Consider the following 24940-nt stretch of genomic DNA (forward strand, 5'->3'; position numbering starts at 1 on the left):
TTATTAGAGTGGTGATAGCTGCTTAGACTTTTTTTTTTCCTTTGTGAAAGAGATTCACTCTTGTTGCCTAGGTTGGAGTGCAATGGCACAATCTCAGCTCACCGCAACCTCTGCCTCCTGGCTTCAAGTGATTCTCCTGCCTCAGCCTCCCAAGTAGCTGGGATTACAGGCATGCACGACCACGCCCGGCAAATTTTGTATTTTTAGTAGAGACGGGGTTTCACCATGTTGACCAGGCTGGTCTTGAACTCCTGACATCAGGTAATCCACCCATCTCAGCCTCGCAAAGCACTGGGATTACAGGTGTGAGCCACCACGCCTGGCCACTTAGCTTAGACTTTTTTACCAGAAGGCTATGGAAGAACTGTCTCCTCCTACCAGGTAGTTTCTGCCTTGGCAGTTCAAAACGTCATACAGACTCAACTGGAGCATTGCTATCACTGGAACTGGCTTTCTCAACCTCTGTGCTGTTGACATTTGGGGCTGGTTAATTTGTTGTGGGGACTGTGCTGTGTGTTGTGTGATGTTTAGTAGCATCACTGGCCTGTACCCACTAGGTGGCAGTAGCAGCGCCCCCCACAATGAAGAAATGTTTCCAGACATTGTTAAATGCCCCCGGCAGTAAAATCACCCCCAATTGAGAATCACTGTTGGAGAATCAGGGTTTCTAGTAACCCTTGGCACATGCAGGACTGGTATTGGTGACTAAAGCCACTGCCCCCTCACTTGCCTCTTCTACTTACTATCTTAAAGATAAGTCCCTTGAGAGCTTAATACCTCAGGTTGAGAAATCTTCCAAGGTGCAAATAACTGGGTACCATAGTGGTCAAGTGAGAATAGATCCCCTCTTCGCCAGCTTGGACCCATATACCCCTGCTCCAGCAAGAAGCACACCAGGGGGAACCTGGGAGCCACCTTGGCCAGTTGGACCTGTTCTGTGCATCCTGGGCTGGTCATTTCTCCCAGTTTACTCCAGTGTTCTTATCACCACCCCTGAAGCAGTTTTATATTTTTGGATGGTGGAATTTTACGCAGTGCTTACTTTTTCACAGTCGTGCATTCAGTGGTTTTGGTCAATGACAGATCACATAAATGACAGTGGTCCCATAAGATTATAATTCTGTGTGTTTACTGTACTTTTCCTATGTTTAGATGCACAAATGCCATTGTGTTACAGTTGCCTACAGTGTTCAGTAACATGCAGTACAGGTTTGTAGCCTAGGTGTATGTATAGTAGGCTATTCCATCTAGGGTTTTTGTTTGTTTGTTTGAGACAGTCTCGCCCTGTCGCCCAGGCTGGAGTGCAGTGGTGTAATCTCAGCTCACTGCAACCTCTGCCTCCTGGGTTCAAGCGATTCTCCTGCCTCAGCTTCCTGAGTAGCTGGGACTACAGGAGCACGACACCACACCCAGCTAATTTTTGTATTCTTAGTAGAGATAGGGTTTCCCCTTGTTGGTCAGGATGGTCTCGATCTCCTGACCTCTTGATCCGCCCACCTTGGCCTCCCAAAGTGCTGGGATTACAGGCGTGAGCCACCGCGCCCAGCCGGTTTTTGTAAGTATACTCTATGGTGTTTACACAGTGATGAAATTCCCTAACAATGCATTTTTCAGAACTTATCTCTGTCATTAAATAATACATTACTTCTTTTTTTTTTTTTTTTTTAGAGACAGTCTCGCTCTGTCACCAATGTTGGAATGCAGTGGAGCAATCAATCTCAGCTCACTGCAACCTCCGCCTCCCGGGTTTAAATGATTCTCCTTCCTCAGCCTCCTGAGTAGCTGGGATTACAGACGCACGCCACCATGCCCAGCTAACTTTTGTACTTTTAGTAGAGATGGGGTTTTACCATGTTGGCCAGGCTGGTCTGGAACTCCTGACCTCAGGTGATCCACCCTCCTCAGCCTCCCAAACTGGTGGGATTACAGGCATGAGCCACCGCGCCCGGCCTCTTCTGGTTTTCAATAAGACATTAAGACATTACAGAAGGGGAAACGCTGAGAGCTAAAAGGCTCATCTTCCCACGTAACCGCAGCTTTCGATGAGTGCCATTCCAGACGTTCCCTCTGCACCTGGCCTAGAAGTAAACAGACATATGTGCATCCGTGTGTTTGTTTCACTTTTGACCAAACGGATTCGTGTTCTCGAGCTGCTGCGGCGGCCAGAAGGCACCCGGGTGCAGCTCAGTTTAGCCCACCAGACCCTTCCGCTTATGGCTCCCAGGTCCGGGAACCCGGCCCGCCTCCTCTGTGGCGTGCATGCGCAGGCCCAGGTCCGCGCTCCGCGCCGGCTATATCGCCGCCTGGCGGATGGAAGCCCGATGGCCGCGGTAGAAGTCAAGCGCCACATGGCACTCCATGCGGATACCCAAATCCGAGGATGCCCAAGTCCCTGATGTAACATGACGCAGTATTTGCATATGAGTTACGCACGGCCTCCCGGATACTTTAAATAATACTCTAGATAATTTACGATACCTAATAAAATGTAAATGCTATGTAAATAATTGTCATACTGTATTATTTATGGAATAATGACAATTTTGTCGTTGAGACGGAGTCTCGCTCTGTCGCCCAGGCTGGAGTGCAGTGGCGTGATCTCGGCTCACTGCAACCTCCTTCTCCCGGGTTCAAGTGATTCTCCTGCCTCAGCCTCCCGAGTAGCTGGAATTACAGGTGCACGCCACCACACCCGGCTAATTTTTATATTTTTAGTAGATACGGGGTTTCGCCATGTTTGCCAGGCTGCTCTTGAACTCCTGACCTCAGGTGATCCGCCCTCCTCGGCCTCCCAAAGTGCTGGGATTACAGGCGTGAGCCACCGCGTCCGGCCGGCTAATGACAAAATTTAAAGTCTGGCCAGGCACGGTGGCTCACACATGTAATCCCAGCATTTTGGGAGGCCTGGGCGGGCAGGTCACCTAAGGTCAAGACTTCGAGAGCAGCCTGGCCAACATGGTGAAACTCCGTCTCTACTAAAAATAAATTAGCCGGGCGCAGTGGTGTGCGCCTGTAATCCTAGTACTGGGGAGGCTGAGGCAGGAGAATCGTGTGAGCCCAGGAGGCAGATGTTGCAGGGAGCCAAGATTGCGCCACAGCACTCCAGCCTGGGCAACAAGAGCAAGAGTACAGATGTAGCCATCCATTTTTTTCCCCCAAGTTTTATTTATTTATTTATTTATTTATTTATTTATTTAAAGACAGAGTTTCACTGTGTTGCCCAGGCTGGAGTGCAATGGCGCGATCTCAGCTCACTACAACCTCCGCCTCCCAGATTCAAGCGATTCTCCTACCTTAGCCTCCCCGAGTAGCTGGGATTACAGGTGCACATCATCATGCCCGGCTAATTTTTTGTATTTTTAGTAGAGATGGGGTTTCACCATGCTGGCCAGGCTGGTCTCAAACTCCTGACCTCGTTATCCGCCTGCCTTGGCCTCCTAGTGTTGGGATTACAGGCATGAGCCAACGTGCCTGGCCCCCAAATTTTTGATCCACGTAGGTTGAATCCATGGATGTGCAGCCTGCAGATGCAGAAGGCCAGCTGTACCTAGAGTGCCATGTTCTTTTATGTATTTTCTCATTTTCACCATGTGACGCTATTATAAGAATGTGGAAGCTAAGACTCAAAAATGCCTCATAAACTGCCCAAGGTCACTTGTATATATGATGGCACTAAAACGTAAATTTGGTACATCAGCCTCATGAGCTTCCAAAGGCCTAACCAATTGCACTGGAACATGGTATTTCTTCTCTCCTGGGTGGGGGGTTCAGCAGGCAGAGAAGGCATCATTCATTTACAGAGAAGTATCACTTTGTTGCTGTTTAGCACAGACCTCGGGTGATTTGTCTAACATCCACACACCTACCTGACTCTGGTAGGTGTTTGACCCCTGAACTCTCATTCTTTCCACTTTGGAAGTAGGAGGCAAAGGAGCATAGGCTTGGGCGTAGTGTACACAGCAAAGCCAGCCTGGGCTCACTCCAGGGCTGCTCTTCACTAGCTCCAGCATCCAGGGTTGGATACCAAGGGCTCAGTGGGGCTACTCCTTGTCCTCCTATTGCAGGTGACTGGCTGTGACTTAGTGTGATTCCAATTTACCTTGGTATATTAACCCCCTGTAGAATCCAGTTTCCAAACTTGCTCCATTTAAGGGCAATGGTCCAATTTCTCAACAATTTCTAAGCATCTAATGGGAGAATTATCTTCCCCTCTTGCCCACACACGTAAGGAAATTCAAAAAAATACAGTATCTCCTTTCAAACAAAAACAAAAGCAAAAACAGGTTACAAAAAAAACAAAAAAACAAAAAACAAACCCTATAAAGCTTACAGCCAAGAATCCAAAGCTGAGAATCTCTGAAGAGGAGTAAACTGGCATGTCCTACACTCTCTTCCTCGAGGTGCTGCTCATCCTAGTCCTGAAGGACACAGGACCTGCAAACCCTTACTCACATCCTAAAAGCAGACCAACAATTCCGGATGCTCTCCTTCCTTCCTTCAGGATAATTCTTCAGAAGACAGGGAGGACAGAGCAGGGATGTAAAGGAAGAAAAGGTAAAAGACACTCCTATCCTCTTCCCCTTCCTTAAATATTAGGACCTTTCCTCATCTTCTTGATACAGCTCCCCCAAAACACAAGAGGAGTAACTCTTCATTTCACTTATTCTGGAACCCAAATTCTCAGGGCAACAGAAAATGGGTATATTTTTGCAAGACTTAATGTTGCATTAAGAGGAATGCAGTGAGAGGGAGTTGCTGTTTACTCATGAACCAAATGGCCCCAGAACTAAAAGTGTTACCTTCTTATTGTTTCAGAAATCTGATTACACCTTAACATGACACATTTAAAGAAAAACAGGCTAGAGGACAGAGGATAAGAATATAATCCTGCTAGGGCTTCTTATTCCCAAAATACCTTCACCTGCCCTGACCTGTCACTCTCACCCTCCCTGCTGATACTTGTTTTGTTTCCATTGTGGTGATGAGTGTTCCCAGGGAAAGAGAAAATTAAGCTAAGTGATGGCCAGTGAGTTTTGGATGCAAGGCATACACACCTTTCTCCTTCACACGAAAGAACGGTATATAGTACAAACTTAGGGCTCTTTATTCAGGCAGTAAAGTAAGGAACAGCAAAGTGGGAGGGCTACACCATCACCATGGCAACAGAAAGCCTCAAAAACATAAAGTCCCTCAACTTATGTCGGGTAGACTCTTCCTAGCTCAGGAGAAACACATTTTAACTGGCTAAGGACAAGGCCAGGCAGCCTGGCCACACTGTGGAAGGGCAGCTGGACGCGCGGTGTCTGGTCAGTCCTGGAAGTGCTTGGTGAGGGCTTCCAGCAGCTCCTGCTTCTTCAGCCCACTCTTCAGCCCGTAAGCCCGGCAGGCCTCTTTCAGCATGGGCACAGTGAACTTGCCCAGCGTGCCCTTGCTGATGTGGGTCTTCAGCTCCTCTTCTGAATACTCCACCTTGGGCCTTTTGCTTCCAGAACCATCATTATCTGGGGGGAAAGGTCAGGAGGGAGTGACTGGAAATGCTACAAGTGGCATCCCAGCTACATGGCACAGGGGCCCTCATATCATCTGGGCTGCAATTAACCATAAAGCTGTGATGCCAGCCTAAGACACCATGGGGAAGACTTATCTCAATAAGGCAGCTTCATTTAAAGTGCAAAATAAAACACAGATCATACCTACGAGGAAATTACAAGTAGTGTGAATGCCATCAGTTTACCCAAAACTGTTGCTCACTCTGGTAAGTCATTCCTTCCTTCCTTCGAAAACCTTTTACAGGTTCATGACCAGCCTTGGCAATACAGTGAGACCCTGCCTCTACAAGAAATAAAATCAACCGGCCATGGTGGTGTGCACCTGAAGTCTCAGCTACTCAGGAGGCTGAGGCTGGAGGATCACTCAAGCCCAGGAGGTTGAGGCTACAGTGAACTGTGATTGAGCCACTGGACTCCAGCCTGGGTGACTGAGCAAGACTGTCTTAAAAAAAAGAAAAAACAAAAACAAAAAAAACATAACTTCTGTGTCATTTTTGAGATGGCGTCTCTTATCACCGAGGCTGGAGTGCAATGGCATGGTCTTGCTCACTGCAACCTCTGCCTCCCGGGTTCAAGAGATTTTCCTGCCTCAGCCTCCCGGGTAGTTGGGATTACAAGTGTCCACCACCACATCTGGCTAATTTTTGTATTTTTAGTAGAGATGATGTTTCACTATGTTGGCCAGGCTGGTCTGGAACTCCTGACCTCATGATCCACCCACCTCGGCCTCCCAAAGTGCTGGGATTACAGGTGTGAGCCACTGCACCTGGCCAACTTCTGTATCATTTTTATTGTAAATTTAAAAAATTAAGTCCTGGAAGGGTGAGAGTACAGGAAAACATTCTCACTCCTTCTTGGATAGAGGGTAAATCTATCACTGTTTTGGAAGCAATTCACTGCAAGAATGTACCTGTGGATCTATTCACACAAGTACACAATGGAAAAAGCATATTCAGTGCAGCATATCCACTTGTCAATACAGGTCTGGTTAAATAACCTGGTATATCTATCCAATGAACTACTCTGCAGCCTCATTTTTTAAAAAATGAGATAGATAGGTAAGTGTGGATATAAGTAACTGTGCAACATATATAGCTGAGTAACAAAAATAGCAAACTAGAAAACAATGTGATTATTATTCCATTTTGTGCTGAAATATGTATGTTGGTATGTATAAATATGTATGGTTGTATAGACAGTTCTTTTCTAAAATTTTTTCATTTTTAATTTTTGTGGGTACATAGTAGGTATATATATTTGTGGGGTACATGAGGTATTTTGATACAGGCATGCAATGTGAAATAATCACATCAGCATAAATGGGGTATCCATCCCCTCAAGCATTTATCTTTTATATTACAAACATTCCAATTGTATTCCTTTAGTTATTTTTAAATGTACAATTAAATTACTGACTATGGTCACTCTATTGTATTACCAAATAGATCTTAATCATTCTATTTTAACCATCCCCACCAACCCCCAATGCCCCACCCACTACCCACTACCCTTCTCAGCCTCTGGTAACCATCCTTCTATGCTCTATCTCCATGAGTTCAATTGTTTTGATTTTTAGATTCCACAAATAAGTGAGAACATGCAAATATCTGTCTTTCTGAGCCTGGCTTACTTAACATATTATTGCAAGTGACAGGATCTCATTCTTTTTTATGGCTGAATAGTACTCCACTGTGTATGTGTACCACATTTTCTTTATCCAGTCATCTGCTGATACACTCAGGTTGCTTCTAAATCTTGACTACTGTGAATGGTGCTGCAATAAACATGGGAGTGCACATCTCTCTTTGATACGCTGATTTCTTTTGGATACATACTGGATCATATGGTATGCTGGATCATATGGTAGCTCTACTTTTCACGTTTTGAGGAAACCCCAAACTCTTCTCCATAATAGTGGCTGTACTAATTTACATTCCCACCAACACTGTGTGAGGGTTCCCTTTTCTCCACATCCTTGCCATCATTTGTTATTGCCTGTTTTTTGGATAAAAGCCATTTTAACTAGAGTGTGAATAGATATTTCTGAAAGGATACTGCCCACTGTGATAAGACCATCATAAAAGCAATTTTTTAAAATAGCCCACATGTCCACATTCAGCTCCTCACCGTGTTTTCTCTTGGTAACTTTCCCTTCAGGATTGTAATCTGGTGGGTAAACAAGCTCCTTAAACTCATCCACCAAGGAGCCCAGTCTTTTATTCATTGCTTCAACCTTGGGCACTGGAAAATCAAAACACAGAAGAGTGGCCTGGTGAGTCACGAGCCCCAGCTTGCTGTCCAGTTCCAACTCTCTGAGAACCAGAAGACAGAGCACCTAACTGCTGGGGTGGGAGGGGTCTCGGGAAAGGTCTTTCCAGCATTTACCAAGTACCTTCCAACACCTGCATTTACTGTAATCACACATACTACCTACCGCCAGGCACTGTTGTAAATGCTTTAAACTTACTCTCTTTACTCCTTCTAACAACCTATAAAATAGGTAAATTTGTCCCCAGTTTTTATTTATTTTTTTTGAGACGGAGTCTCGCTCTGTCACCCAGGCTGGAGTGCAGTGACATGATCTCAGCTCACTGGAACCTCCCCCTCCCGTGTTCAAGCAATTCTCCTGCATCAGCCTCCCGGGACAACAGGCACCCACCACCGCGCCCGGCTAATTTTTTTGTATTTTTAGTAGAGATGGGGTTTCACTCTTCACAGCCCAGTGAGAGTGAGGAGGTGGATAAAAATGATGCAGTGGAGTTGGGCAACACCATGCAAGAAGCAACTATACAGGCACACTGTAACACAGGAGGGATGGTGAAAGATAAGCAGCAGAAGGCATCAGGTGAGAAATAGCAGGTGACATATAGCTGGAAGGTAGGGTGTTAAGGAGGACAGGGCCAGTAGAGAGGTGGGAAAGATGGGCATGGTGAGGTCATAGAAGCTTGAATGCCTGCCAAGGAATTAGGCCTTATCCAAAGAACCCCCTGATAGCTGCGTGGAGGGTGAACTGAAAGAGGGTTAGAGAGACAGGTGAAGTGGGGTGTGGGTGAGAGGACCCATAAACATGAGAAGTGACAGAACTGGCAGGACTTACTGATACAATAGGATTTATTGTTTAACTGAAATTACAGAGCTGGATACCAGAACATAAGAAGAATAGGAGTGGGATGGGGAGATGACTGGCTGAAACAGGGGGAGCAAGTATGACAGGAAAAGGCAACTTTGGAGGAAAGATCATATTTTTGTTTCCTTTTTTGTTAGCTTACAACTACATGGTTAAATCAAGCTTCTGACATGAGCTGTCTCACATTAAGGGCAAGGGTGATGAGATGGGCAGCTCACATGCCCGTATTTGCCAAGCACGGAGGGGAGCCGTTGCTGGTGTAACTACAAGATGGCACAATGCTGGAGCCCAACTGTGCTCCTGCTGCATCAGAAGCCTCCTGTTCCACATCATGGGAACCTCTGCAAGAGCACTGGCTCCCAACCTGGGAATCATCTGTAGAGTTTTAAAAGTACTGAGAGGCCGGGCACAGTGGCTCATGCCTATAATCCCAGCACTTTGGGAGGCCAAGGCAGGTGGATCACCTAAGGTCAGGAGTTCGAGATGAGCCTGGCCAATATGGTGAAACCCCATCTCTACTAAAAAATACAAAAATTAGCCAGGCATGGTGGCAGGCACCTGTAATCCCAGCTACTTGAGAGGCTGAGACAGGAGAATTGCTTGGGCCTGGGAGGCGAAGGTTTCAGTGAGTTGAGATCCCGTCACTGCACTTCAGACTGAGTGACAGAGTGAGAACCTGTCTCAAATTAATTAATTAATTAATGCACTGAGGTCCAGCCAATGCTCAGTACTAAAAATAAAAATAAAAGTACTGAGCACAGTGGCTTATGCCTGTAATCCCAGCATTTCGGGAGGCCGAGACAGGTGGATCACTTGAGGTCAGGAGTTTGACACCAGCCTGGCCAATATGGCGAAACCCAATTGCTAATAAAAACACAAAATAGGCCGGGCACTGTGGCTCCAGCTTGTAATCCCAGCACTTTGGGAGGCCAAGACGGTGAAACCCCGTCTCTACTAAAACTACAAAAAATTAGCCGGGCGTGGTGGCAGGCGCCTGTAGTCCCACCTACTCGGGAGGCTGAGGCAGGAGAATGGCATGAACCCGGGAGGCAGAGCTTGTAGTGAGCCGAGATTGCGCCACTGCACTCCAGTCTGGGCTACACAGCCAGACTCCATGTCAAAAAAAAAAAAAAAAAAAAGTAGTGGCATGTCTTAGAACCGCCTGGAAGGCTTGTTAAAACACAAGTTTCTGGCCGCATGTGGTGGCTCACACCTGTTATCCCAGCACTTTGGGAGGCCAAGATGCAAAACAGGCAGATAACAGAGTCAGGAGATCGAGATCATCCTGGTTAACATGGTGAAACCCCATCTCTACTAAAAATACAAAAAAATTAGCCGGGCGTGGTGGCAGGTGCCCGTACTGCCAGCTACTCAGGAGGCTGAGGCAGGAGAATGGAGTGAACCCAGGAGGCGGAGCTTGCAGTGAGCTGAAATCGTGCCACTGCACTCCAGCCTGGGCGACAGAGTGAGACTCCGTTCCAAAACAACAACAACAAAGAAAACCACAAGTTTCTGGGCACCCACCTAAGCATCAGATTCAATCAGCTTGGGAGAGGGCTCAATAATTTGCATTTCTCACAAATGCCCTGGTGACATTGAGGCTGCCCGTCTAGGGATCACACTTTGAGAACTGCCAGTGTAACCTGCTGAGGGCAGCAGGGGAGAAGTGGAATGTGAGAGGAAGCTGGGGCTCAGTCACTCAGAGCAGCCCTGTAGAAGAAGGGAAGCAGGTCCAGGGAAGGAGTCAGAGGGTTTCCACCAGCACAGGATGAAAACCCTAGTGGTACAGTGTCACAAAGCTGAGAAGAGAGTGGGAAAACAACTTCCAATCTTTAATAAATATTTAAAAAGAAGCATATATTGGTGTTAGAGGGAAATATACAGGCATTTGATTAGAAAAGACTGAGGGATGTAAAAGAGGAAAGAGTCAAAGGTTCAGATGTTTGCACAGAAGGATATCCAGGTCCTACAGTAGACACTGACCAGGTAGCTGGAGGTTCCAGCCAAGAGTTTAGAAGAAAGGACAGGGCTGGAGACATAGGCCTGGGGGTCACGGCCATGACGTGGCAACTGAGGATCTGGGAGTGGATAAGAAAACAAGAAGGCAGAGAAGAGAGGGCTGAGGATAGAAACCTGGGTCATTTAGGTTATAAGAAATATAAGGGCAGGCTGGGCGCAGTGGCTCATGCTATAATCCTAGCACTTTGGGAGGCCGAGGCAGGCGGATCACGAAGTCAAGAGATAGAGACCATCCAGGCTAACACGGTGAAACCCCGTCTCTACTAAAAATACGAAAAAATTAGCCGAGCGTGTTGGCGGGCGCCTGTAGTCCCAGCTACTTGGGAAGCTGAGGCAGGAGAACGGTGTGAACCCAGGAGGCGGGGCTTACAGTGAGCGGAGATCGCGCCACTGTACTCCAGCCTGGGCGACAGGGCGATACTCCATCTCAAAAAAAAAAAATTAGCTGGGTGTGGTGGCAAGCACCTGTAATCCCAGGTACTCAGGATGCTGAGGCAGGAGAATTGCTTGAACCCAGGAGGCGGAGGCTGCAGCGAGCCGAGATCACACCACTGCCCTGCAGCCTGGGAAACACAGCAAGACTCTGTCTCAAAAAAAAAAAAAAGAAAAAAAAATTAGGGCAGCCAAGCTAACTGTTTTGAAAATAGAGGTAGGGAGAGAAAATAGGACTTTCCATGAACTTATAGGGCTGGATGCCAGAACCTAAGGAGTTGAGATCCTGGGAATGGAATAGCTGTGGACTAAAGAGAATGGTTGTGTTCTGAGCACTTACTGAGTGTCAGGGCCTACATTTTGTTAACACCTTGTAAGAACAATATCATTATCCACATTTTACCAAAAATGAAACCAGGTCTCAGAGGGATTAAGTAATATCCCCAAAGCTACTCAATTAATAAGTAGCAGAGCTGAGATTCAAATAGACATCAGTCACCTCCAAAGCCTGTGTCCTAAACTACCTTTCTAGGCACTAAGCCACTGACTTCCGAATTTGCCTAAGGCCTGAGAGGAGGAGATGGGCTGTTTAGCTCGAAACGTTTCTCTTCCGCCAGACACAGCTAAGCAGGTGCCACAGTAACAATGGTCCAATAACTCTTTTGCTTTTAGCACTGGGGCTATTTTGTCTAATGTAAAAGAGATCGTTCTGAGACCAGTCGGGTCATCATGGCGAAATCCCATCTCTACTAAAAATTAGCTGGGCAGGGGCCAACTACTCGGGAGACTGAGGCACGAGAAGAGCATGAACCCAGGAGGCAGAGGTAGGCCGGGAGTCACTGGATTCTAAACCCAAATCCACCACTCATTTCCTATTATTTTTGCTTGTTTGTTTTGTTTTTTGAGACGGTGTCTCGCTCTGTCACCAGGCTGGAGTGCAGTGGTGTGATCTCAGCTCACTGCAACCTCTGCCTCCTGGGTTCAACCGATCCCCCTGCCTCAGCCTCCTGAGTAGCTGGGACTACAGGCCCACATCACCACAACCAGCTAATTTTTTTTATTTAGTAGAGATAGAGTTTCACCATGTTGGCCAGGATGGTCTCAATCTCTCGACCTCGTGATCCACCTGCCTCAGCCTCCCAAAGTGCTGGGATTACAGGCATGAGCCACCGTGCTGGGCCTCTTACATTATTTTTTAACTTTCACTAGCAGGTAGTCACAGAGTGGCTTAGTTCAGAGGCAGTCTCAGGAGCCTGCCACTCTCCTCCTCTCACTACAGAACCAGCCAAATCTGGTCCCTGGCTGTTTAAGCTGGTCTAGAAAAGCTCCCAAAAAGAGGGGGTCTGGGCAATGAGGTTAAGTGTTTAAAGAGTACTGGGAAATGCACCTAAATTACTGGTTCAGAGTGGAACCAGTAAGAAAGCCTCCCATGAAAAGAACTACTCGATTCAACCTCCTTACATGTCAGGTCCACTGCTTGTTCCGGCTCCATCAAATCCAAAGCCAAGGCCTCCAGGTTCCTGAAGTGCTGCTGCAGCACGGGGTTCTCAAAGCTGTCACTTCTGTTAAAACAATAATATAACTCAATTGAAACATGACAATTTAAACACTGAAAAAATAAGAATAAAACCACTAGAGATACTACAGGTCCGGGGTGAGCTGAGAAAAACACCCCAAGTAAAACAGTTGAGGTCAGGTGCAGTAGCTCATGCCTGTAATCCCAGCACTTTGGTAGTCCAAGGTAGGCGGAATGTTTGAGTCCAGCAGTTCGAGACCAGCTTGGGCAACATGGTGAGACCCTGTCTCTACAAAAAGTTTAAAAATCAGCCAGGCATGTTGGTGCACGCCTGTGGTCCCAGCTACTCAGAAGGCTTAGGTAGGAAGACTGCTTGAGTCCAGGAGATCGAGGCTGCAGTGAGCCATGATCATGCCACTGTACCCCAGCCTGGATGGCAGAGCCAGACTTCGTCTCAAGTCAACTTAAAAAGCAAACCTGGCTGGGCACCCTGGCTCACGCCTGTAATCCAGCACTTTGAGAAGCTGAGGCAGGCGGATGGCTTGAGCACAGGAGTTTGAGACCAGCTGGGCAACATGGTGAAACCCCATCTCTACAAAAAATACAAAAATTAGTCAGGCGTGGTGGTGCAAGGCTATGGTCCCAGCTACTCTGGAGTCTGAGGTGGGAGAATCACCTGAGCCCAGGGAGGTCAAGGCTGCAGTGAGCTACGATAACACCACTGCACTCAAACCTGGGTGACAGAGACCCTGTCTCAAAATAATTAAAATAAAATTTTTTTTAAAAATGGTATGTGAAAAAAATTATGTTTAGTGTCCCATTATGCAGCCTTTGAGAGTTGGTCTATTATATATGTGAGAGAGAATGACTTGAATTACTTAATCATTCTTTTAAGCCTGTAACAATTTACACTAGATTTATTTACTTTTGCTCCTTGTGGAATAACACAAACAAGCAAGGAGAAGGGCGACTAAGAATCCCGCTATTTTTTTGAATTTGTTCAACCAACTAATCTGGCTAAGTACAGCACAACACAGCAACCACAAAATCCCAGAGTCTCCAATATAATAAAAGCTTCCATTATCTATATGGCTTTCAAAAAACTATTAATAACAAGTAGTAATCTGTCCATTTGCTGAAGAGTAGTGTCATTCTCTTGGCCTATGCCCAAGCTAAATTTCTAATAAGACTTTCAACTCCAGAGGCAGTTCCAGAAGGTCTGAGATTGACTCACCTGTATGTGAAGCGAAGCTTCTCAACGATAGCCTTCATCTTGTCCACCTGCTCTGGAGTTGCCATGATTTTTTCAGTAAAGGGCATCTTCCTTTTATCATCAGCAAAGGGTAAAAAGACCAGCTGGAAGCCTGAAGAAGGGAGATAAATTTTCTTTCATTTGACTTCAAGTGTTGCAGTCACTTGTTTCTCAGCTCCAAATTCCTCCTTCTATATCCTGTGGTGCTGGGGCCGGGGCCCTGTAGGCCCTATTTCTCGAACTTCACCAGCTGGTTTTTGTTATTATCTGCCTAACAGACTCCCTCTGCATTTTCCAGAGGACTGCAAGGGAGGAGGGGTGCCCCTTCCTGTATACTGTAGATCCTTTATCCCTGGAGAATATGTTTGAAGAACCCCGGAGAATACTCGAAACCTCGGACAGCACCAAACCTGACTGCCATCAATTAAAACATGTTTCTGTCCATGTTGTACATTCATACATTTAATATTTAACGTTTTTTTCTTTTTTTGAGATGGAGTTTCATTCTTGTCACCCAGACTGGAGTGCAGTGGTGCAATCTCGGCTCGCTGCAACCTCCGCCTCCCAGGTTCAAGTGGTTCTCCTGCCTCAGCCTCCTGAATAGCTGGGATTACAGGTATGCACCACCACACCCGGCTAATTCTTGTACTTTTAGTAGAGATGGGGTTTCGCCATGTTGGTCAGGCTGGTCTCAAACTCCTGATCTCAGGGGATCTGCCCACCTCAGCCTCCCAAAGGGCTGCGATTACAGGTGTGAGCCACCGCGCCCAGCCTTCATCTTTTTTTGAGACAGGGTCTTGCTATCACCCAGGCTGGAATGCAGTGGTGTCATCACAGCTTACTGTAGCCTCTACCTCTCAGACTCAAGTAGCCTATCAAGTAGCCGGGACTACAGGTGACCACCACCACACCTGGCTAACTTTTTGTATTTTTTGCAGAGGAGTTTCACCATGTTGTTCAGGCTGTCTCAAACTCCTGGGCTCAAGTGATCCATCTGCCTCAGCCTCCCAAAGTGCTAGGATTATAGGCATTAGCCACGGTGCCTGGCCTCCTTTTCTATTTTAACTAAGCACTTCTCATGTACTGTGGCAGTAACTTTTACAGTTTGAGGTGCAAGAGCAAAACCAGCTTGGGCCGGGCATGGTGGCTCACGTCGGTAAGCACAGCACTTTGGGAGGCTGAAGCAGGACGATCACTTCAGCTCAGGAGTTCGAGACCAGCCTGGGTAACACAGTGAGATCCTGTCTCAATTTATGTAAAAAAAGGAAAGAAAAAAACTAAGATGAATTTCTTTTTTTTTTTTTTTTTTGAGACAGAGTCGTGCTCTGTCACCCAGGTTAGAGTGCAGCGGCGTGATCTCGGCTCACTGCAAGCTCCACCTCCCGGGTTCACACCATTCTCCTGCCTCAGCCTCCCGAGTAGCTGGGACTACAGGCACCCACCATACCCGGCTAATTTTTTGTATTTTTAGTAGAGACAGGGTTTCACTGTGTTAGCCAGGATGGTCTCAATCTCCTGACCTCATGATCCACCGGCTTCAGCCTCCCAAAGTGCTGGGATTAGAGGCGTGAGCTACTACGCCCAGGCTTTTTTTGAGACAGAGTCTCGCTCTGTCACCCAGGCTGGAGTGCAGTGGCACAATCTCAGCTCACTGCAAACTCTGCCTCCCAGGTTCACACCATTCTCCTGCTTCAGCCTCCCAAGTAGCTGGGACTACAGGTGACTGCCACCACACCCGGCTAATTTTTTGTACTTTTAGTAGAGATGGGGATTCACCGTGTTAGCCAGGATGGTCTCGATCTCCTGACCTCGTGATCCACTTGGCTAGGCCTCCCAAAGTGCTGGGATTATAGGCGTGAGCCACCACGCCCGGCCACTAAGATGAAATTTCTTTTTCCTTCCTAACAATTTTGTGGATAGAAGACTCCTTCTTACCGTATATCTTAGCAACCTCAGCATATGATATTTTTTTCTTCATTAAAGTCAAGATCTCTCATCTTTTCATTTAAAAGAAGCACTTTATGACTTTCTCTTTAGTATATCCAAATTGCAAGCACCACACTTGTGCTTTGGGGCCATTATTAAATAAGGTGACCTGAACACAAGCACTGTAATACGTCTTACACCTTGACAGTCAATCTGATAACCAAGACAACTACTAAGTGACTAACCGGTGGGTAGCATTTACAGTGGGAAGATGCTTAACAAATGGATGATTCCTGCCCCAGGTGGGATTGTGCTTTTAAACTTTTTCTGGAATTTTCCATTTAAAATTTTTGGACCATGGTTGACTATGGGTAACTGAAATTGCAGAAAGCAAAACTGTGGTTGTGGCCCTCCTGTATTTACTGTTCCTGTCTGTACTGCCCCAGCGGAGACCCTTTACCTGGCAGCAGTTGGTTCCAGTCTCCAGCTTTTTTGATACATCCAGAGCTAGCTGGACAGTGCCTCCTCCCTGGAGGGCTAAATCCCAGCTCCATGGGGGCCTCCTCTGAGCTTCACCCTCGCCCCTTTTTTCCTTACCCTCTACCACATGATAAATAAAAGGAAACAGGTAAGGGTTATCAGGCTGATTTTAGTTCAATTACTGGCTGGTTCTGGAAGGACTAAAAAATCTAGGCTCTGTAACTAACTGCTGCTACCAAGTGAAAGCCTTTGCAAACAATGCTGACCACACTGAGCAAACAGGAAGAAGCAAGTCCCTCACCTCTCCTCTGCCCTTTGGTCTCCCTCTAGCACCCACTATAGACAAAGCCTGAGAGCCAGCCGTGAAAGATGAAATTAGGTCTGGATCATCTCAGCCTCAGCAGTGCAGAGCATAAAATGGTGAATTTGGAGCCGAGAGATAATAGCTTAGTAACTGAGCACTCCTGAACATGCTGAGGATCAAAGTTAAAACTACAGTAATGCATCTTAAATGTAAAACCACCCCAAAGGAAAGGTGCTCCAGAACACCCATCTTTGTAGCTAAGAAATATTAAATAGAAAGGTTAAATTATTTGCCCACGTTGACCAGCTAACAAGCAGCAGAGATGGGCCCAAAACAAAAGCAAGCAGGCTTCCAGACACATAAGCACAAGATAAAGTCAAATCTGACTTTAAAATCCATGGTCTTTCTGCTTTACCTCACTATCTTGGCAAACCCCACGGCTGGTTTGTACAGGAACTAAACCAAACATTAGACATTACAAGGGTGCCAAACAATGGCTTTGGAAAGAAAGGCGTCGGCAATGAGGTACCAAGAACTTGTGTCAGTAATCTGCAAACAGTCCCCTAAGCAGACACTTCTCTATCCCAGCTGCAGATCAGCCTTGTATGGCTGCGCATGCTGTGCACCCCATAACTATATTTAGTGGCCTCATCTGTCTGTGCATTAAATTCACCCAAGAAAGCTAAAAAATAGACATTTTTAAGCCCCATTCCCAGAGACTATGATTCAGTAGGTCTGCATTAGGGGCCCATGGATGATTCTAAAGTATGGGCAAAGTTCAGAAGCCCTGGAAATATGTCTGCCACATACCTGGAGGAGTCACCTGAATTTTCTGGTCATCCAACTCTTCGTCCTGTGGCACCAAAGCCACAAAATAAGGGGGGATGTTCCTGCGGGGTGTGTATCTGCACAATGCTGCAACCTCCTTCTCCAGACACTTGATGAGCAGAGCACTGAACAAGGTTGAGCTCCCTAGAAAACAAAAAGCCCAGTGACCAGCCTCCTAAAACGGTTTCCTCCTTTCTTCTCTTTTAGCCCTACAGTTTCTCTTCCATTTTCTTTAAAGGGCTTATTTTAATTTTATTATTTATTTATTTGAGACAGGGTCTCGCTCTGTCACCCAGGATAGAGTGCAGTGCTGCAATCACAACTCACTGCAGCCTTGACCTCCCAAGCTCAAGCCATCTTCCCACCTCTGCTTCCTGAATAACTGGGACTACAGTCATACACCACCACACCCAGCTAGTTTTAAGAGTTTTTGTAGAGACAAGGTCTCCTAAGTCACCCTCACTGGTCTCCAACTCCTGGGCTCAACTGATCCTCCAGCCTCAGCCTCCCAAAGTGTTGGGATTACAGGCATGAGCCACCACACCAAGCCTTTAAAGGGCTTATAATATCTCAACAGGTAAGGGTTGGAGGACCCCCAGCTGAGGGGAAAACGGGGGCAGCAGAGACACAGAAAGGAAAATTTTTAAAAGGAGTAAGAGGTTTAGAAGCCCCAAACATTCCACTTAAGAAAGGGAATTATGGCCAGGCATAGTGGCTCACGCCTGTAATCCCAGCACTTTGGGAGGTACAGGCAGGCGGATCACGAGGTCAGGAGTTCGAGATCAACCTGGCCAATATGGTGAAACCCCGTCTCTACTAAAAATACAAAAATTAGCTGGGCATGGTGGTGCGTGCCTGTAGTCCCAGCTACTTGGGAGGCTGAGGCAGAAGAATCGTTTGAACCCAGGAGGCGGAGCTTGCAGCGAGCCAAGACCTCGCCACTGCACTTCAGCCTGGACAACAGAGCAAGACTGTTTTAAAACAAACAAACAAACAGAAAGTGAATTATTGGCCAGGTGAGGTGGCTCACGTTTACAGTCCCAGCACTCTGGGAGGCCAAGACAGGTGGATTGCTTGAGCCCAGGAGTTCGAGACCAGCCTGTCCAACACAGCAAAACCCTGTCTCTACTAAAAATACAAAAGATTAGCTGGACATGTAAGTGCGGGCCTGTAGTCTCAGTTGCTCGAGAGGCTGAGGTGGGAGAATCACCTGAGCCTGGGAGCTTGAGGCTACAGTGAGCCAAGATGGTGCCACTGGACTCCAGCCTGGGTGACAGAGTGAGACTGTCTCAAAAAAAAAAAAAAAAAAAGTAAATTATTAATGTCAATTCACTTTTACTGACACTAGGTTAATGACATGACCCCAGTTACTAATGAAAACCAATTAAGTCAAATTTGGGGTGTTCATGAGCCGTAGCACAGAGGAAGAAAGGATCTAGACTGCACAAATAAACACAACGACAAGGTTCACAACCTCTTTAATTTCCAACACTAGAGAAAAAGTTGTGGGCTTATTTTGGTTTTGTTTGCTTTCTGCTCTCTTATCTGATGCTTCAAAGAATTACATGGGAAACTGTTTTTAAAAAGCTAAATTCCAGGCTGGATGTGGTGGCTCACGCCTGTAATCCCAGCACTGTGAGAGGCCAAGGCGGGTGGATCGCCTAAGGTCAGGAGTTCGAGACAAGCCTGGCCAACATGGTGAAACCCCATCTCTACTAAAAATAGAGAATTTAAGCCGGGCATGGTGGCGTGCACCTATAACAGCTACTTGGGAGGCTCAGGCAGGAGAGTCGCTTGAACCTAGGGGACGGAGGTTGCAGTGAGCCGAGACTGCACCACTTCACTCCAGCCTGGGCAACAACAACAACAAAAATATATATAAATATAAATAAGGCCGGGCACAGTGGCTCACACCTATAATCTCAGCACTTTGGGAGGCCGAGATGGGTGAATCACGAGGTCGAGTTTGAGACCAGACTGGTCAAAAAGGTGAAACCCCATCTCTACTAAAAATACAAAAATTAGGTACACGTGGTAGCGGGTTCCTGTAATCCCAACTACTCGAGAGGCTGAGGAAGAAGAATCATTTGAACCAGGGGGGCGGAGGTTGCAGTGAGCCAAGATCGGGCCATTGCACTCCAGCCTGGGTGACAGGGTGAGACTCTGTCTCAAAAATAAATAAATAAATAAATAAATAAATAAATAAATAAATAAAAAGTAAATTAAAAAAAAATTTATAAAGCTGAATTCCACAGTCCTCATCCGTGAGGCAGATGTTGCAGTGAGCCGAAATTGCACAACTGCATTCTACTCTGGGTGACAAGAGTAAAACTCCATCTCCAAATAAAAAAAAATCTGTTTAACTTTCTTTATTCCCACATTTCCAAAATTTGAGCTTGAAACACTTTTGGTTTTTTTTTTTGAGACAGTCTCACTCTATCGCCCAGGCTGGAATGCAGTGGTGTGATCTCAGCTCACTGCAACCTCTGTCTTTCAGATTCAAGTGATTTTCGTGCCTCAGCCTCCCAGGTAGCTGGGATCACAGGCGCAAGCCACCAGGTCTGGCTAAATTTTGTATTTTTAGTAGAGATGAGGTTTCACCATGTTGGCCAGGCTCATCCTGACCTCAGGTGATCTATCTGCCTTGGCCTCCCAAAGTGCTAGGATTACAGGCATGAGCCACTGCACCAGGTAGAGCTTGAAACACTTTCAACATACTCTATTAACATCTCCTGTACAGTGTCCAAGCAGTGCCCATTTACAAAGCACTGCTCCATAAACTGCACTGTGTGTTAGAGTCACTCATCCGTGGTCCACGCTACTTACCAATCACCAACGACTCCTCTGGGTACACGAACAGGGAGGGCCTCAGGTAATGGTGTTTCTTCAGCAGTACCAACGGCTTGAAACCCATGAGCATCAAACCTGGATCATCAAATCGTTTTAGCTCTTCTGTCTCCTCTTTCTCCAGTATAATCTGACGACTCCCATAGATCTGAAGGAGAAGAACAAGGATCACATGGGAAGGCTACATGGAGATGCAAAATAACTGTTAAGATGATGACACTAGCAAAGTTAAAATCAGCTCTCTTCTAAGGAGCAGGAAGATGGCTTGCCTGGCATATCCTCCTTCTCCAACAGGGAATTAACATTTATTGAGTGACTGTAGGTACTTTACACGTCAACTACTTTATCTTCTGTAACAATCCTAAGAGGTAGATGTTTCAACTGTTTTAGAGTGGGATTGTGTTTATGAATAGCCACTGCACTCCAACCTGTGCAACAGAGTGAGCACCTCTTTGCAAAAACAATAAAATAGGCTGGGTGCAGTGCCTCATGCCTGTAATCCCAGCACTTTGAAAGGCTGAGGCAAGACTGTTTGAGCCCAGGAGTTCAAGACCAGCCTGGACAACATGGCAAGACCCTATCTGTATAAAAAAATTAAAAGTTAGCTGGGCACAGTGGTACACACCTGTGGTTCCAGCTACTTGGGAGGCCGAGGCTGGAGGATCGCTTGAGCCCAGGAGTTTGAGGATGCCGTATGCCAAGATGGCACCACTGTACTGTAGCCTGGGTACCAGAGCAACTCTATTCCCCCAACCCAAAAAAAGAAAAAAAAAAAAAATGAACTGACCTCCCAGCACCATCCCTGACACACAAAGCATACCTAAACCTATTTATTTATTATTATTATTATTATTTGAGATGCAGTCTCTGTCACACTGTCACTGGCATGCAGTGGCGTGATCTCAGCTCAATGCAACCTCTGCCTCCCAGTTTCAAGTGATTCTCCTGCCTCAGCCTCCTGAGTAGCTGGGATTACAGGTGTGAGCCACTATGCCCAGCCCAAACCATATCTATTTATTAAATGAGAGGACCTATGTCAGGTACTGTACTAGATCTCAATGGGGGAGGCAGAGACACACACATATAAGTTCTACTTCCAAGACAGGGCACAGTGGCTCATGCCTGTAATCCCAATACTTTGCAAGGCCAAGGAGGCTGGATCATTTGAGCCCAGGAATTCAAGACCAGCCTGGGTAACATGGTGAGATCCCGTCTCTCCAAAAAAAATAAAAAATAAAAAAATTAGCCAGCTGTGGTGGCATGAATTGTAGTCCCAGCTACCCATGAGGCTAAGGTAGGAGGATCAACTGAACCCAAGAGGTTGAGGCTACAGTGAATCATGAGGGCACACTGCAAAGATTATTATTTGTATCGTTTGGAGAGAGAGAGAGAGATGTATATATACACACACACACATACATACATATATAATTTTTTTTTTTTTTTTTTTTGCACACTCTTCCCCAGGCTGTGCACCACTTTGCCTGGCTAATTTTTAGTTTTTTTGTAGAGACAGGGTCTCGCTATGATGCCCAGGCTGATCTCAAACTCCTGGGTTCAAGTGATCCTCCTGTTTCAGCCTCCCAAAGTGCATGAACCACCGTACCGAATGATGTTTGTATTCGATCCTGGATATGTGATTAATAACAGCTTAGTACCAGATTCAAATTTGGGTTTTACGAACAAAAGAAGAACTCTCAAGGTTTTTTCAAACATACCGGATCAAGAAAAACTCAGTGACCAGAGATCTACTGCCTATGAATAAATCAATATAAAAAATTAGTTACTTCCGGCCGGGCGCGGTGGCTCAAGCCTGTAATCCCAGCACTTTGGGAGGCCGAGGCGGGCGGATCACGAGGTCAGGAGATCGAGACCATCCTGGCTAACAAGGTGAAACCCCGTCTCTATTAAAAAAAATACAAAAAACTAGCCGGGCAAGGTGGCGGGCGCCTGTAGTCCCAGCTACTCGGGAGGCTGAGGCAGGAGAATGGCGTGAACCCGGGAGGCGGAGCTTGCAGTGAGCCGAGATCCTGCCACTGCACTCCAGCCCGGGCGGCAGAGCGAGACTCCGTCTCAAAAAAAAAAAAAAAAAAAAAAATTAGTTACTTCCAAAACGGAAGAGAAAATTTCTTGTCTTTTTCTCCTTCAAAGAGTAGGGCAAAACTCTCTGGCTTGAAATTTGTGCTCATGGGTTGAATCAAAACTAGTATTTTAGTCATCTTATAGGCCCTAAACTTATGTAAAATGTCAGATTCTTCCACATTTTGCATAAAGGAAGGATGACTCATTCAATTTTAACTTTTGATGTTAAATCTCTCTATAGACTGAGCAAAGGTAAGAGGATGAGGAAAGACAAGGTTCTGCATCCTGTGTCTTTCAGATGCAGAAAGGGAGATGTATGCCATCCCAAGCACAGGAAAAATATCACTAGCAAAAATAAATTATCTCCCTAAAAAAACGAGTTCACGTCACACTTCATACTTTCCCTAACTCCTCATCTCCCTAATTAACTGTAAAGTATTTTATGCTATTGTACCTGAGGCAAGACTGTTAGACTGACAGCATCATGTACTGAGTGATGAAGGGGTGAGGTTTTCACTGGTATCTCTTTCAGACACTGGCCCAGTTTAACTTTCTAGCTATCAAAATATCACTGATCCAGACGCCACAGTCCCAAAGAGTTAAGTCTTTGTGTTTTAACAGGTTAGCAAGAAAGATGCACATGGTTCATTCAAGTGTGGTGGTGTTTACAACTAATTGATCACAACCAGTTACAGATTTCTTTGTTCCTTTTCCACTCCCACTGCTTCACTTGAGAAACAGAAAAGGGAAGGGGAGGGGAGGGGAGGGGAGGAAGTGGGGGAGGGAGTGGGGGAGGGAAAAAAGAAAAGGGAAGGGGAAGAAAAGGAAAGATGCACATATGAAAGTTATTTAACTGGTCAGCCTGATCAGTATCTCTCCTCCTCGTTAACTCTTCAGCGGGAGAAAATTCAGTAAGAAAGCATCTTGGGTTAGGTGTGGTGGTTCACATCTATAATCCCAGCACTTTAGGAGGCTGAAGCAGGAGTACTGCTTGAGCCTAGGAGTTCGAGGCCAGCCTGAGCAACATAATGAGACCTCATCTTGAAAGAAGGAAAGAAAGGAAAGAAAGGACAGAAAGGAAGAAAGAAAGAGAGAGAAAGAAAGAGAGAGAGAAAGAGAGAGAGAGAAAGAAAGACAGACAGACAGACAGACAGACAGACACACACACACACACACACAGAGACAGACAGACAGACAGACAGAAAGGCCGGGCACAGTGGCTAATGTCTGTAATCCCAGCACCCCAGCACTTTGGGGAGCCAAAGTGGGAGGATTACTTAAGATCCAAGTTTGACACCAACATAGTGAGACACCGTCTCTTTTATTCTGAGACGGAGTTATGCTCTTGTTGCCCAGGCTGGAGTGCAGTGGCGTGATCTCGGCTCACTGCAACCTCTGCCTCCCAGGTTCAAGTGATTCTCCTGCCTCAGCCTCCTGAGTAGCTGGGATTACAGGCATGCACCACCACACCCAGCTCATTTTGTATTTTTAGTAGAGATGGGGTTTCTCCATGCTAGTCAGGCTGGTCTTGAACTCCCGACCTCAGATAATCCACCCACCTCGGCCTCCCAAAGTGCTGGGATTACAGGGGTAAGCCACTGTGCCCAGTTGACCCAGTCTCTTAAAAAATAAATAAATTAGCTGGGTGTGATGTCACACGCCTGTGATCCCAGCTACTTGGGAGGCTGAGACAAAAGGATCATTTGAGCCCAGGAGGTCAAGGCTGTAGTGAGTCATGCTTACCCCACTGCACTCCAGCATGGGCGACACAACGAGACCCTGTCTCAAAGACAACAACAAAAGGCATCTCTACCTACCTGAGACCTCTTGGTATCGCTAGGCAGAAGCAAACCACCTGTACTCGTATTAAAGGTCCGGGTCTTGGTTTTCACTGGTTCATTTGTTTCCCGATAGAGCTTTATTGGAGGAGGCTTGAGAGCCTTCTGGACCAGATTATAAACGCCCACAGAGATCACTATATCTTTGTTGAGCTTCAGCTTTAACCTGAGGGAGTGAAAAACGAAAGAGCATGAACTGAAAGACTGCACTTTTCTAAAATTCCCTCATAACACCAAAGCTTCACTGTTTCATTCTCTCCAATAATCCTAAGCTCTCAAATATAAATATGCTTTTTAATAATACAATCGAATTTGCTATACCACCACCTCAGAATCTATAGCACAATATATTAACTACTTAAAATAATGATAAAGAATGTACTACAGGTTGAGTATCCCTTTGCAAAATGCTTGCTTAGGACCAGAAATGTTTCAGATTTCAGATTTTTTTTTGGAATATTTGCATTTTATAGTACTTACTGTTTGAATATTCCTAACCCAAAAATCTAACACCCATAATGCTCCAATAAGCACTTCCTTTGAGCATTAGGTTGGTGCTCAAAAAAGTTTCAGACTGTACAGCATTTCTAATTTTGGATTTTCAGATTAGAAACACTTAACCCGTATAATAAAATGAGTAAAATGATAGTGTGTATTAAGCACAGCACTATACCAATCACCTCACAGCTAGTCTCTCATTTAATCATCGTAATAGCCCTGTAAGTACTGTACTGGTTGTC

At 46.0% G+C, this 24940-nt stretch overlaps 1 protein-coding gene across 10 annotated transcripts in view; it reads right to left on the reverse strand.

Annotated features, from left to right (window-relative positions):
• Positions 1 to 5083: 5083 nt before the first annotated feature.
• The window catches only part of XRCC6 (X-ray repair cross complementing 6), a 38145-nt gene continuing 18288 nt past the window's right edge, over positions 5084 to 24940 (reverse strand). For 7 of the 10 annotated variants that reach the window (XM_077949528.1, XM_077949527.1, XM_015150460.3 and 4 more), the window contains 7 exons: positions 24180 to 24366; positions 20260 to 20428; positions 17416 to 17577; positions 13878 to 14007; positions 12589 to 12689; positions 7677 to 7790; positions 5084 to 5501 (listed from right to left, as the gene is read on the reverse strand). In XM_077949528.1, the coding sequence (XP_077805654.1) occupies positions 5308 to 5501; positions 7677 to 7790; positions 12589 to 12689; positions 13878 to 14007; positions 17416 to 17577; positions 20260 to 20428; positions 24180 to 24366 (1057 nt within the window). In that variant the 3' untranslated portion in view covers positions 5084 to 5307. Of the gene's footprint in view, positions 5502 to 6662; positions 7007 to 7067; positions 7791 to 12588; positions 12787 to 13840; positions 14008 to 17415; positions 17578 to 20259; positions 20429 to 24179; positions 24367 to 24940 lie in introns of those variants that run through there. The other 3 variants (XR_013398963.1, XR_013398962.1, XR_013398961.1) reach the window with 3 other exon arrangements.

This window comes from Macaca mulatta, chromosome 10 (assembly GCF_049350105.2).
Source record: "Macaca mulatta isolate MMU2019108-1 chromosome 10, T2T-MMU8v2.0, whole genome shotgun sequence".
Classification (NCBI taxonomy): domain Eukaryota; kingdom Metazoa; phylum Chordata; class Mammalia; order Primates; family Cercopithecidae; genus Macaca; species Macaca mulatta.